General features: G+C 39.3%; 2 protein-coding genes and 1 pseudogene across 6 annotated transcripts in view; 2 read left to right on the forward strand and 1 right to left on the reverse strand.

Moving 5' to 3' along the window:
* LOC145261120 (von Willebrand factor A domain-containing protein 3B-like) overlaps positions 1 to 15,905 on the reverse strand; it is a 290,745-nt gene that overhangs the window by 252,065 nt on the left and 22,775 nt on the right. For all 5 annotated transcript variants that reach the window (XR_013864415.1, XM_080119364.1, XM_080119362.1 and 2 more), the window contains one exon: positions 10,286 to 10,377. Coding sequence is in view for 4 of the 5 variants with exons in the window: in XM_080119364.1 (XP_079975490.1) it covers positions 10,286 to 10,377 (92 nt within the window). In the remaining variant the exon portion in view is untranslated. The remainder of the gene's footprint in view (positions 1 to 10,285; positions 10,378 to 15,905) is intronic.
* LOC145261124 (cytochrome P450 3A11-like) overlaps positions 1 to 15,905 on the forward strand; it is a 273,410-nt gene that overhangs the window by 88,501 nt on the left and 169,004 nt on the right. The gene's annotated exons all lie outside the window — the stretch shown is intronic.
* Positions 6,942 to 7,060, forward strand: LOC145261371 (U2 spliceosomal RNA; annotated as a pseudogene).

Genomic DNA, 15,905 nt, shown 5'->3' on the forward strand with positions numbered 1-15,905 from the left:
AGATGAGAACAGTAGTCTGATTGATCAAAATAATACGAATAACCAATCCTCATCTCAAAAATTCAGAAAAATAATATTATTATTACGTCACTAACGGGACCTGCGGAAATTCGACAGCTGACTATTTCATACGCAATCTACTGATGTTGGCATTCTATGGAGGTTCAGTATAAATAGAGACGCCCTTATATTATTGCAACTTTTTTGTTAAAACTGTAAAAGCATTTATATAAGCTAGCAAGGACGCGTAGCAAGGTCATACAGTACGCTAAAATATGATATTTTAATTCATGCTGATTTCGTATATATTATTATAGAGTCAATTTTCTATCGATTCTTGTGTATTATTAAGTTGTGGTTTTAAAGATAAAAAATATATTCACATGACTTGAGTGCATCAGCTTGAATCGAAACCGAAACCAAAATTCATGAAGAAATATATATATATATGTGTGTGTGTGTGTGTGTGTGTGTGTGTGTGTGTGTGTGTGTGTGTGTGTAACTTGAGTTCCTTCAGTTATAATCGAAACCGAAAACTTATAAAGAATTTTTGGTAAAATTATTTATTAAGAGAAATGGAAGGTTATAACAATTAAACGAAAGTCACTCGGAAGAAAAAATAACACACACGCTATCGTATTTACAGTAGAACCCCGGGATAGGTTATTAATAATTAGTAACAAAATACAGTACAGTATATAATGCACGTATATATAATCATATAACATTATAAATAACACCGTAGGGCGAGGTAAATACCGTACCCAGGGACCGAAAAAACACCATATTCCACATTGTAACCTTAAAAGAAACTATCCTAGGACAACCGTATTCCGGAGTTTTACAGTACATGATAGTATTACGTCTGTCACGTTGATCCATCGGTTTCCATTAAATCACTGAAATAAAGTAATGTTAAGCCTCATTAATGTTATATGGATAGCAATATAGAAGTTCCAAACGTTGTCAGCGTTGTCTTCTTCTACAACTGCAAAAAATACTATGGATAAAACTGAACGAATTGCTATACATAAATGCGGTTGAATCAGTTGGGTGATTCAGTCGCTGTCGCCTATGTTGCAGTATGAGGTGGAAATAATTGGACAGCGTTCTTGCATTTTTATATTAAGTCTACCAACTTCCCTATTATTATAATCTTTAGATTTTTAGTCGCGTGCAAGTGACTCTATAAGTCACTCCGTCGGTCGGTCGGTCGGTCGGTCTGTCCGTAACACTTTTGTGCTTGGCCTTTTTGGTTAAGATCAAAGGTCTTTTATTAATAGATGCTGTTCTTAGCTTTTTAAGCTTTTCTTGGCCTTTTGGCCAAGATCAAAGTACAGTATCTGTTATATACTATCATGTACTGTAAAACTCCGGAATACGGTTGTCCTAGGATAGTTTCTTTTAAGGTTACAATGTGTTAGCAACAACAACAGCAGCCTCCACAACAGCCGCAGCAACAGCCACGGCAGCAGACACAGCAGCAGCAGCCAAACCAGCCGTTGAACCAGCCGCAGCAACAACATCAGCTGCCGCGGCCAATTCCACAACCAATGCCACGAAAACAGCGGCAACAACAAAAACAGCAGCATCAACCAGAGAAACAGCAATTAGAGGAGCAGCAACAACCAAGGGTCCCCACACCAATTGAGACGGGGACCAAGTGAAGAAAACACTGCTCCTCTGAGGATGAATCCGCTAGCGAGAGGGAGAGGAACTCAACCTCACCACTCCCCGGGTCATTCAAAAGAATAAAAAGGAAAAGCAAAAAAAGGAAAGGGAAAGAAAAGGCAGCCCCCACTCCCTGTGAGCATAAACCACCTCTAACAACAACACAACCCACTTCCACCCCCATATCACATACTGCACCAACACTAGACACCGCACAAACACCAACACCAACATCAGACACCAACATCAGACACCGCACCAACACCAGACACTGCACCAACACCAACACCAGACACCGCACCAACACCAGACACCGCACCAACACCAACACCAGACACCACACAGACACTCGTCCCCACACCAATGCAAATTGAGCCGCCATCCCAGAAAGAAAAGAATGAACCCGGGAGGGGGAAAGACCCTTCAGATTCTCCCACTTACGGACTCACTCCAACAGGGACTCTCGCCCTCAAAACGAGAGAGGAACTTTGTTTTGTAGACCCCCTGTCTGTGGCAATGGGCTTACCACACCGGCAGAGAAAAAATTTAAAACCTCTGCTGGACTGCCAACAGATAGGGGGAAAAGACGTTAATGTCCCCTCTAATTTCCCGGACGCCCCACGGCTAACAACTTTCGTCAGGCTTCCTGAGGCCTGCAAAACCAACGTGTGGACAATGCTGGAGGCCACTGAAGGGGCTGGTCCGGGAATTGAACTGATTAGGAAAAATGACCCTTCCCTTGAGGAACTCGCAAAACGATGCAAAGGAAGGGTCCCAGTGTTGGTCCATCCGTCACTCTATAGGGCCCTTAAATTGACTTGCCCTTTGGATGTCGGCGGCATTGTGAGAGAAGGTCAGGACATGAAAAACCTGACCACCTTGAGCATTGCACACAATGTCGGTGTCCTCTCCCTGGCTGACTTCGGAGCTGAGTGTAACACACCTTAAGGTAGGTACCATGGCTTTGAATTTGGCTAGTCTGAATGCGAGGGGCTTGAGATCATCAGCCCGGGCGGCTCGCTTCCGGCACGACCTCTTGTCTCTGGGAGTGGATGTTGCTGCGATTCAGGAGACGCATTTCGTTTCCTCTGTGGACTGTCAGGTGCTGGTCCGAGACTTTGAGGTTTTCTCAGCATATGACAGCCCGCGGGGGAGGGGAGTATCCTTGCTAGTTAAACGTACTGTTTCCGCGATGGTCGATGTTGTCCATAGGGATGCGGAGGGCAGGCTGGTCGTGGCAGATGTTGCTGTAAAAGATTCTGTGTTTCGGGTCATTGCGGTTCATGCGCCTAGCACCGCATGTGAGAGGGTCTCATTCTTCAGTCAGCTTGACGCGTTTGTAGATTGTCGGAAGCGGGTAGTGCTAATGGGGGATTGGAATGCTATCTTAGACCCCGACATAGATAAGGTAGGAGGCGGAGCTAGAGGGTCAGAGAGGTGCGAGTCCAGCCTGGCTGATCTGATGGCTAGATGCGGACTGGTCGACAGGTTTCAGGGCGAGCATCCAGGGCGGGAAATGTGGACGTAGACCAATAGCGTTTCCTCCTATCCAAATACCTATTTGGACAGGATGTTAGTTAGGAGAGGCTAAGTAGACTTCCTATCCTGTCCCATGTTCACTTGACTAGGCCAGACGGACCATAAATTAGTTATGGCCCGGCTGAAGCTAGGAAATAGGCCTAAGTTAGCGGGGTACTGGAAGTTAAACACCTCTCTTCTGGAGATACAAGACTTCCAAGATCAGTTAAGAGAATTGATTAAAAAGGCACTAGCGGGGGCGGTTACCGGGAGTAAGTGGTGGTTAGGTCTCAAAGCCAAGATCAGAAGCTTCTCCGTCAAGTATGCCCAGCGCCTCGCACTAGATAAGGCCAAGACGAAGAAGCAGCTAGAGCAGAAACTAGCCCAGGCTACGGGGGAGGGTGATAGGGTTAGTCAGGAACTAGCTAAGCAGAACCTTCTACGTGAGACTAGCGAGCGTTACGAAGGCCAAGTAGTTAGAGCTAGGCTTAGAAAGATAGGCAACGAAGCAGTCAATTCTGATGCAGACGTGCGCCGTGAGGTTTCTAGGCATGGCTCGGACAAATACATTGCGAAAGTCAAACATCCGAATGGACGCACCCTGGAATCGACTCGGGAGATCTGCGAGGGGTTTTGAGAACATTTCGAGGAGCGTTTTACGCAGCAGCCCGATCTTCCGGTCCTTGAGTTTAGTGACTATTTGGCCGACTCTCCCCGCCTTGAGGCGGCTAGAGCGGCTAGTTGCGAGAGCCGGGTGACGGAGCGGGAGGTCTTTACTGCGCTGAAGCAGGTCAGCTGTGACAGATCGCCAGGACTTGATGGTCTGCCATACGAACTGTACTTGAGGCTGTCGCCCATGTTTCTGCCTCTTCTGACGGATATGTTCAACCATTGGTTTGCTCAGGGATCCATCCCAGGGCAGGTGACCAAGGGAGTGATCACATTGCTGAAGAAAGGTGACGGGCATGGAGGGGAAGAGTTAGACGACTACAGGCCCAAACTCTGCTAAACACAGAGTTGAAGATTTTGGCCAAGGTCCTGTCGAATCGGCTGCAGGTTGTTATCGACGAGTTGGTTGAACCGGAACAGAACTATGCTGTGAAGGGGAGATCGATTCAGAACAACTTGCACCTGATCCGCACGATCCTAGAGGGGGGAATAGATGACGACACGGAAGCCGCGCTGATCAACTTAGATCAGTCCAAAGCTTTCGATAGGGTCGACCATCGTTTCCTGGCATCTGTCTTAGAGGCCGGCGGTTTTAAACCGGACTTTTGCAAGTGGATCTCCATAATGTATCGACAGCCCATGGCTGTCGTGCAAGTCAACGGAAAGCGCTCAAAGCCCTTTCTTATCTCTCGGTCGGTTCGTCAGGGTTGTCCGCTGTCGCCCCTGCTTTATGTCCTGGCTTTGGAGCCTCTTCTCCGCAAGCTGAGACATGGGGAGGCAAATTCGGCCCTGCGCGGAATGGCTCTGCCTGACGGCTCAGCTGCCAAGGTATCCGCGTTCGCCGATGATGTAACGGTCTTTGTGTCGGGCTTCAGAGACATTGTCGGAGGCACTCACACAGTACGAAAGAATCACGGGGGCCAAGATAAACCGCAACAAGTCGGTAGGACTGCGGTTGGGCGCATGGAGTGGCAACGCAAACCTCCCGGCGCCCTTCAGCTGGACAGATGGCCCGGTCCGGATCCTCGGCATGTGGTTCAGACCGGGTCTCCAGCTTGACAAGAATTGGTTGGAGGTACGGTCAAAGGTGGAGGCTGCAGTCAATTCGTGGCTTCCTAGGAAACTTTCCTTAAAGGGTAGAGCTGAGGCGTGCGCCACTTACGTCTTTCCTCTCATCCTTTACCGACTGGCCGTACTTCCCCTGCCTGCACAACACCTAAAAGCTCTTGTCGAACTCTTGTCCTCACTCCTTTGGGACAGAGGAAGACACTGGGTGAGCAGACAGGTCTGTATTCAACGTCCGTGTGAGGGAGGCTTGGGAATGCCGGACTTGAAGTGTCATCGAGATGCTGAGAGGCTGGCCTTCCTGAGCCACTATATACAGGATGACCAACCGTGGCACCCCGTGGTTACTGCCGCCTTCCCCGACCTCGTTCTCGACCCTTCCATCGAGAGCCGTCCCAGGCCGCGGGGAGAATCTGCCTACATGAAAGAGTGCCGAGCCACGCTAAAACGATTACCAAGATCCAGTGACCTTGTGACTGCTACCCGTAGGAAACTCCACAGGGATCTAGTGAAGGGGGCCGCCGACGACCCGCTATGCGCGTGTTTGGGTTGGCAGCAGAGTGAGATCCGCTCCGCGTGGAGCTGGGCGCCAGGTTCGAGTCATCTGAACAATTCGGAGTTCTCTCTGACCTGGCGATTGGCCCGAAATGCACTTCCACTCAACAACATACAATGCAGTTCCGGGTTTTTGGAGTCGCCTGATTGTCCCCATTGTGGTACAATGGCCGTAGAAACTACGGATCACGCTTTCTTCGATTGCCCCGAACTCCGTCAGTACTGGTCGTATGTCAGCAGAGTGACGGCTCGCATCGATCCTGAGCATCCAATTACTGTATCCAATGTTGTGGACAACGTGAGGCCGCCGTGGGACCGGGAAAGACAAGTGGTCTACGTTACGATCCTGGCCGTGGCGAGAATGGTGATTTGGACGTCGCGTCTGCAAGGTTGCCGGGGGGGGGGTGTTGTCTTTTTCTGATCAAGATCTGATCGCTTTCTTTAAACACCAACTACGGGTGAAGATCAGATGTGATAGAAGAAGGCTGCATCGCGTGGCATTTGACAGAAGATGGATACATGTGGCAAGTCTGTGTGTACGAAGAGGAGCCAAATTTGAATACGTGTTCCCCGCCTAGGTGTGGAACGTGCAGTTCTGTAAAGTAAAATTAAACAAGTAGCCTCTCAGCTAGCTGAGTGTGTGTTCCATCCCTCCCCGATTAGGAAGCCTCCAAGATCCCTATCCCCTCTTACCTGCAATTTTTGTTTTCAACCCTTCCTCTAAATTTTACCCATCTTGGAGAAAAAGAAATACAAACTAACCTCCATCCCTTACCCACAAAAATTTCTTTTCTCCATTCACCCCCATCTAGAGGGCATCCCCACCTAGAGACTGACCCGCAGAAGCGAGGTTCCTTTTACAAACCTAGTGGAACGGGCAGTCTATCAACTAGACGGGGTTGGGAGGGTCCTACTAATCACCTTTTGTTTTTTCTTCCCCCGCCCTCGACACAAATGAATTATTGTACCATTTTATTGTTATCTTTTTTGTTTTTACACGTCAATAAAAAATGTTTTAAAAATTGGGAGTTAAGTAGGACGTCCCCCAATATGAAAGGGTGAATGCGGTATTATGGTGAAAGAAGATACTAGCTGGGAGAAACTTTTGACTTTGTTTAGTTCTGGAGTGACAAGGATGACCAACGACCCCCACAATCCCCCCTTTTGAGTTGGCCATGTGCCTAAGTTTTTTGTTCATCGTTGATTTTGACTGTATTTTTTAACATGAATAAAAGATTTAATATCTCAAAGTGCAGTATCTGTTCCGGCAGATACTGTAAGCAAAGACGATATGTGGGGCAACCCCACATATAAGACCTTGGTCAATGTAGGGGCAACCTTTCATACCAATTGTCACTATCCAGCTTCCCTACCCCCCGGGGAGTTGGCCCCCATTTCCCTTTCACTCCTCACATAAAAAATCGGCCTTGTGCCTAATTTGCTCGATGAGGGAGCAAATAAATACCCTTTCTTGGCCTTTTGGCCATGATCAAAGTGTAGTATCTCTTCTTACTACATTCTGTACTTATTGTGATATAAAGTGGGGGATTACTTTTCTGTATTAATTTAATTTTCACCCACTTTACAACCAGTCAGTCTCAAAGCTATTCAAATAATTCTCCAGATCATTCAAGTTGTTTTTTAAGCATTCAAGTCATTCTTAAGGTCATTCAATTCATCCTTAAATTCATTAAAGTCATTCTAAGTCATTTACTTTTTATTTATTGAAGTCATTTCAGCCCATTTTTCGGTCATTCTGGTTTATATTTAAGAATTTCATGTCAATCCTACATTCACGCATTCATTCATTACACGAGAGCACGCAACTAATGGCTATCGGCCTTGTTACAGTTACTATTGGTTTTACAGTCACTTTTTGGTTCCTTTAGTCCAGTTGGGACAGTTTCTACATGAAACTAAAATAGCTCGGTGCCACTGTTACTTCCCCGCCGTTTCTATTGTGTATGGAAGAGACATTGAAAATGAAAAAATCTCACCCAACTTCAAGTGTTGGACATGATGACAAGAACAATGCGAAACGTTAAATAATACAAAACTAGTGCGAGGTGTGAAATGTTGCAGCCAAAGAAAATTAAAGGTTATGAATTTCCCTCTGTATTTTGTGCGTTTTGTTGGAAAATGAGCGAGAATTCAACCTTGCCGATGAAGAATGGATAAAAAGAGTTGATGAAGACAGATTCAGCTGCTGCTTATCATCACACACTTGTCGGCAACTTCTATCAATTCGGTTGATTGATCTTTTATAAATTACTCATTCACCTTTCGCTTTGTTAAATTGACGAAATTCTTGCTTTATGTAATAATTTCAAAATAAAAATGAATGACAAGATAGCTTGTACGTCAAGGAACTTTAATGAAAATAAAGGGAAAAGGATTGACAATGTATATTGGCCCATATGTCATTCTTTAAAAAAAGTAATAGAATATTCACAGTTGAAATTTTATCATTACAACTAATTTTCTTAGCAGAAAATTGTCTTTTGTGTGTTTTATTTTTTCAAAGTTCGTTAAAAAGTTCTTATTGGCAGATGATAATTATTTATTAAGTAATTTTTTTGACGAAATCTTGCACAACTTGCGACTAAAATTCAATGAAACAATTCATTCTTTTGATGGGAATCTTGCACGGCTGAATGAATAAAATAGTTTTTAATTGAAAAGGTTACTTGGAATCATTATCAAATCTCGGATTCGATACGTTTCTTCTCTTTCTTATGTTTTTTTCTTTTTTTTTCTCAAGTAATGAATAATAAAAATATTACTGGAGATTATGAAAATGAAAAATATTTATACATAACTTCTTTCTAATAATATTTTCCTAAAATAATTTCTCCTTTTTTTTTTAAGAAATAAGAAAGTAAACTGAATTTACGAAGACATATTTATTTTTCTTTTTATTTATCTTTTGAATAAACGAATATTAATTCAGGAACACTTTTAAACAATTAGTCACACTGACTAAAATACAAGACATTTAGATTTTTCAATAAATGTTGTATAAATTTGGATGAGATTTTACTCCAGATTCGTTAAATAATAACATTGTCATAATCTTTTTTCCTTAGAATAAAAGTTATTTCCAAATAACTTCTCGTCATAATCTTTTTCTAATTCTCGAATCTTTTTCATGAAAATAAATTTGAAACGTCTTCGCTTCACAAAATTAAACATTGACTCTGTCAAAATATCCTTTTTATTCTCAGATTTTTTTCCAAGATAATTAAATGCAAGAGTCTTTTTAAAGTATCTTCAATTCACAAAAATGTCTACAGTCCAAAATATTTTAAAGTTAAAATTAAATAACTAGAGATTAATTGTCTCAACTTCTCTATATTTTAAAAGGTATGATGAAATAAAGTGAGTTCGGATATCTTTTCGGCATTATTCTATCGTTATCAAGAAAGGAAAACAATTTAGTAAATACAATTTTCATAACAGAAGAACAGTATCCATGGAGATGAAACATTAAGATGTTGACGAGCCAAAATCAGTTTTCCTTCTAAAGAAAAACACCACTGTCGTTTGCCAGTGTATACAATTTGAAACTGCTACGTGACTCAAATGAGCCAACCATTCAAACATGGACAAAAATATCGTCTGGTCATTATTTTCAAGTGAAATTCAATAAAAGTTGGAAACCGTTATAAAAACAAATTTTACTAACTATATTTTATAGTGAGCCTTTATCTTAAATTATATAAGGACATTTAAAAATAAATTCTGAAACGTGCCTGATGTTAGACTGTTATATTTTCAACTTATACAATATTTTTATGCATTGGCTAGTCAGGAGATGAGATTGAGAAACGGCCTATGAAAAGATCAAACAGAATTTTCTTGAGTAAAATTTTCCGAAGAATAGTTTTGTATTATCTTTTTCTATCATGATGCAGTTGAATCTACGTTCGCACCTGACATCCATAAACAGCAAAAGCAACGTTTTACTTTATTTTATTTATAACTTGAAAATTATAGGGAGTAAAAATAAGAATAAAATCATTATTTTAGGTCTAAGGTCTGAAAGCAGGAGTATAGATGGGTCGTCATTCATTCTTGGATAACAGAATTCATGCTAGAAAATACAATTTTTTAAATATGTTTCCTTTTATTCGTGTCTAACAAAACAGTTGATAAAACTATAACGTCAGCTATTTTAACTTAAATATAACGAAGTTGGCATATACAGTCAGATTGGCGAATTTAATTCGTTTAAAACTGTTTGAAAATTAATTTGCTCGTAATTAAAATTAATTTTACAATGAGAATCAGATTAAAAGTTATTTTTTTCTCACATAAAAAGCTTCAAAACTGTTTTGTACAATCTTTCATGCATATAATACAACAAAGTATGCAAAAAGGGATGCATAAAATCGTATACAAAATGAACCCATAAATGCATAATCGGACTGTAAACTTGATTAATGTCGCCACGTGCCTCACATTTCAGTTTGTTAAGCAAAACTCCGTTCATAAACTTGTAAGAATTTTGTTCGTCAACTTATTTATTTGTAAAGAGATTCACTCGGTAAGCAATTAAAAATTGCTTCAATAAAATATTTCTCGACATTCAAAAAAAAAAAACATTAAATGTTGATTATATCTTGAAGATGCGTTTACCAAAATTCGATTATCTGCATACAGATTATTTTTACATTTAGATAATTTTTAGAAAAATTGCATAAAAATAATTTATTCGTAATTCGACAGTAAAAAATGAAGAATATAGAAAAATCAATTCCGATTTCTAGAAGCGAATTCTGCCTAAAATATGACAGAGAAAACTTACGTTGAATGTGTGACCATCCGCTCTGAAAACTTGCGGGAAAAGTCCATTGCCATATCTGGAAGAGACTGGCTTCTTCAAGGAAATATCGTAATCTGGAAAGAATTAAGGTGAATAAAGTGCGGAAAAATCTACAGATCGAAATGTTGGAATAAAGACGATCAGAAACTGTAAGAAACATTAACATCATCAGTGAAGAATGAAATGTTTTGGTACTTTGTTAGACTAAAAGACAGTAAATTATCCACAAAACGCGTAAAGATTACAAGCGTTGTCGAACGTCTACGAGGTTGGGCTGAAAATAAAAGACGTGCGGAAATATAAAAATAATCATATTATGTTCTTTTTAATAGCTTTGGTAGTTTTAAAGGAGAACATATTTTCAAAAGAGGAGATTAGTGTCAAGTTCTGGTTGTGTTCGTATGATAGGTTTAGTGACTTCTTGGATTATAGTTAATATTTTAGTGGTCATAGTTAATTTTAAGAATTAGGATTAGTTAGAATTGTGTTAGTGGTGAGATATAGTAACGTCTATAGTGGTGAGATATAGTAACGTATAAGGGGATTAACGTTAATTATTAGTCGTGAAAGGAATGACGTTATAATATATTAAAATAATTTAGCTATGTAAGTAGGCAGGAAACGTTATAATGACGTTATAATATATTAAAATAATTTAGCTATGTAAGTAGGCAGGAAACATTTCAATTGTAGTATTACATACGATTGCGTCACACTTTGTTGCTTGTGTACGAGAATGTTATTAAAACGTTACATAAACAATACAACTTGATTCAAGTCTCATAAAATGACTATCTTAAGGTGATTACATAATGAGCTTGGTTGAAATATAAAGATATCGAAATCATATATGTAAACCTCGTAATCAAACCCAAGCAAGATAACAAGCTTATCTTGGTGTGACATTCGAAAAGTATGTAGACAGGTGATAAAATACCTCCGTAGAACAAGTTCTGACATATTTGATCATACCGAACTTACTCTTTTGTACATGGGATAGGAATTTAAAATGGTCAAGAAGACTCATTTTATAATGAGTCTTCTTGACCATTTTAAATTCCAAACTTACAAAGAAATGTGTGATGCTTAGGCACAGAAAATTCAAAGATGTTCTCTTCACGGGTGAGTCCAGAGTTCACCAACATGATTAATGAACCATGATGATTGGTCGGCCACTGCATAATAGTCGACGGGGGACGGGATTATATATTAACCCGGCATGATAAGAAATGAACTTGCAGATGTTAAAATGCGTCCAACCCACTGGAAATTTTCCATGACAAAACATTATAATATATATATATATATATATATATATATATATATATGTATATATATATACATACATTTATATATATATATATATATATATATATACATTACATAATCCATAGTAGGACATAATAAATACTATTACACAATCAATGTTATTACGTAATAAACATTATTTCTAGATGATACATTTTTTCAATATCATTTGTTACTTTAATTAGTATTTTTGGCGGTTAACAATTCTACATTGCATTCAATCAAGGCTGAAATTATGTACGTCGCAATCTTGGGATTTGAAGCATAAATAATTTCAAATACTTGTGACTTTACTTTCTCCGAATCTTGAATTTATCCAGCAGCTTTGCTCAATCTTAAAAAGTATGTGAAATACATGACTGCAAAAAAGAGCCAAAAAGTTGCATAAAATCTCAAATTTACTTTGACAATTTCTGAACATGCAAGTTACGAAAAAAATACATCACAATAAATCGAATTGTGTTTTCCTCTATATATTTCGTAATTTAGTCGAATGCTCTGATATTGCAATGAAATGTTGTTATAAAGAAATGATTAGTAGTGATTGATATTTCATGCACATTCAGAAACACTTTAAAAATCATAACTTGTTATGTAGACAATGAATTTGATAAAGGATTTTATCACAAAAATAAGATATTTAACTTTTGTACAAATTGTTGCATGCAATGAAGAGCAATGTACAGTTTATAGAACATAAATAAACAAAATGGTTTTATTTAGTATTGCTATAACGAAATACCTGAAAAACATCGAACGATTTGTTTAATGTCCTGATTTCAAAATGTTGACACATTATATATAATATATAAATTATTGAACACTTATGACAAATTATTCAACTATGTTTGTTTGTATGGACCTAAATAGAGTTTAATTCTCCCCTTTCATGACTGTTGGGTTGGCGGCCTGATTATAGTTCAGATTAGAAAGTCAGAGATTATTTTAGCTTTTCATTCAAATCGTGCGACCAACACAACAGTCGTCACTGATGATTCGTGAAAAAGGTTAAATGAAATACATGTGAATGTAAATAAACATTTTAATAATATTCATCATTATATATGTATATATAGTTTTATAAATATATATATATATGTATATATAGTTTTATACATATATATATGTATATATAGTTTTATAAATATATATATATATGTATATATAGTTTTATAAATATATATATATATGTATAGTTTTATAAATATATATATATATATATATAGTTTTATAAATATATATATGTATATATAGTTTTATAAATATATATATGTATATATAGTTTTATAAATATATATATGTATATATAGTTTTATAAATATATATATGTATATATAGTTTTATAAATATATATATGTATATATAGTTTTATAAATATATATATGTATATATAGTTTTATAAATATATATATGTATATATAGTTTTATACATATATATATGTATATATAGTTTTATAAATATATATATATATGTATATATAGTTTTATAAATATATATATGTATATATAGTTTTATAAATATATATATGTATATATAGTTTTATAAATATATATATATATGTATTTATAAAACTTAAAATAATAAAGAACAATCCTAATAGTACCAACAGATAAAACTCTGAACGCATAAAGTATGACTTTTGAGAATTGCAATAAATTAATACTAAAAGAAATACATAAAACTATGAAATTGCCAATGATAAAGACTTAGATGATATAAATTCTACCGCTTTAGAAATTTACTAACATTTAAATATTATTATGAAGCAGAATGTTCTATTTTCAGTCCTTTTTTCTTACTGTCTCTTTCTTCCTGACCTCGATTCGCGATGCTGAGTCTTTTCTCTTCTTCACCCTCTTTCTGAAACGCCACTCACACAAAAATATCCGACGTCTTTTATCTCCGCGGGGTCGCAAACTCATGCAAATCAGTACAAATCGGATTTCCTGTACCATCACGCAGGCGCAGTGTCATTTGTGCATTAGACGTAATAGCGTTTAGATCGCCATACATTGTCTACACTCCTCCCTGATCTCTGATCACAGCATGTGCAAGGTCGCCCTGGTAATCTTCGGTGTGTACTTTACCGTAAGGGTGGTTCCGGTGTCTCTTTTCTGTACTGTTTGTGGGTTAGGCAGTGTAATACCCTCAATATCATCTGAAGTCTCGTCTGCTCTGCGAGGTGTAATGGCATCAGGTCGGTGTTCCGAGGGTTCTCCATTTTGGGTTGGTTGTCGGCCAGGCAATGAAATACATGCAGTGTCACCTGAAATCTTATCATCTGCATTACCAGAGAGGATGGTATATGTCCGGGGTCGTATATCCTTCACATGGTGCGGGACAACATAAGCACCAATGGCTTGCGGGCTGATCACTTCCGTTACTGTTCCTTCTTGGAATTTGGATGTGCATCGATAACCTGGCGGTTTTACCCCTACAGGGTCACTCAGGTGGTATTGGGTTTGTGAGGAGGCTGGTAATGTTGGCACTGGGTCGATGTTCTTCAACCTAACTTCATATCTATAGATCCGGTTGGCAGGTGCAGTCAACCATGATGTATCGTCCTTGGGCGTGACATTGTACCAATACACTGCTTCCTGAACAGTGCATCTCTTTCTGGCTTCAATCCGCTTAATACTGCGGTGACATCGTTCTGCAATGCCATTTCCTGCTGGCACGTATGCACACCGAAACCCTAACCCTACTCCCCAACCATCGGAAATCTCCTTGAATTCCCTACTGGTAAATACAGTGTCGTCGTCAGTAAGCAGTTCATGCGGTGGGCCACGCTCAAATAATATCGATATATGCTGAATGATGTGTCTGGAGTCCTGCTGCGACAACATCCGCCAAATGGTAAGACGCGCTGGACCACAATCGATGAGCGTCAGGAAATGTTTGCCGTTAAAGTGTTTTATATCCATCCCCAGCCTTTGCCAATTAGCTTGCACCGCCAATTTCCCTGGTATTCAATTAACTGGGGACAGATCAATTGTCCGACATTCCTCACATTCTCCGATAGCTGACTTCACATCAGCTTTGGTAATTGTTGGGCAAACCCGCCGAACGAAAGATGCTGTACGTCGGATGCCTGGATGTCCACTACTCTTATGCAATTCCATCATCTGACTGCTAGTCATTGCGTTACTCTTTTTAGCACAAGTCAGAGGTACAGGCTCAGTCGCGAATTTCATCATATCACGCCACCTTTGTGGAACACGTGTCATGGGGTCTGCCAAGTTCTGACTCGATGGAACCTGAGCACGTCTATTGAACGTCCATACTTTTCTACCAGTGATTTTATCGTGTCTTATCGTTGTCGGAGTAACATTTCGCTGGTAGCCTTTGTGCGTACTCTAGTTTTTCTAGTGAGCGTGTCAACTAACCAGTGATACACATTTACCGAGTCCGTTTTTAAGTGCCTGAGCCCGTTTTAAATTTGCACTTCCAGTGTAACGCAATGTTGATGCCCTTCAAGGCTGCATCAATTTCAGCCAAGTTAATATGCTGCACGTCGTTCGTAGATCGCAGCCAACATGCATCTTTGAAGACAATAGTATCACGTTCCAGGAGCACGCTGGTCGCCAGGGAACTTGCGTCCACCCATACCTTTACGTCTTGTCCGTTTACAAGCCATTGACCCTGTGAGAGATCGATATGCTTCACCTTGGCTATTGTTTCCTTGAGCATTTGTTGAAGTGGAACATCCTCTGTGGTGTCGTCCCATCCTTGGGTTACGGTGTTGGCCCATCGCTTTATGATTACTGTTGCTGCTCGTAGCTACCCATACATGGGCAGATGCCCGATCAGTTTCCCGCACAGGGAGAAAATGGCTCGACGTGTCACAATCTCTGGAACATCTGACATCATATTACAATCGAGGGAACGCCGTACACCATGCATTTGATGGAACATCTGGAATCATACTACCACGCTTCCATCGCAGAGTGCCACGCACCTCCCAGTCGCAAACTCATACAATCAGTACAAACCGAATTTCCTGTACTATCACGCAGGTGCAGTGTCATTTGGGCATTAGACGTGATAGCGTTTGGCTCGTCATACATTGTTTACAAATAAAAATTTTAACATTTATACGAAAAAATAATTGAGATATTCTTTGAAGGACCATAAAATAAACTTAACTTCTCCATTCGATCACTATCCGCGTGTGTGTCTGATATTGGACAAATAAGCAAAACAATATTGGATCAACTTATTCCAGTAATAAAATCATGAGTTAACACATATTATGGAACTCTTCAAATGAGGTCATTTCTTCGTTTGAAAATT

Source organism: Euprymna scolopes, chromosome 37 (genome assembly GCF_053919585.1).
Source record: "Euprymna scolopes isolate OS-2025 chromosome 37, ASM5391958v1, whole genome shotgun sequence".
NCBI classification, from domain to species: domain Eukaryota; kingdom Metazoa; phylum Mollusca; class Cephalopoda; order Sepiida; family Sepiolidae; genus Euprymna; species Euprymna scolopes.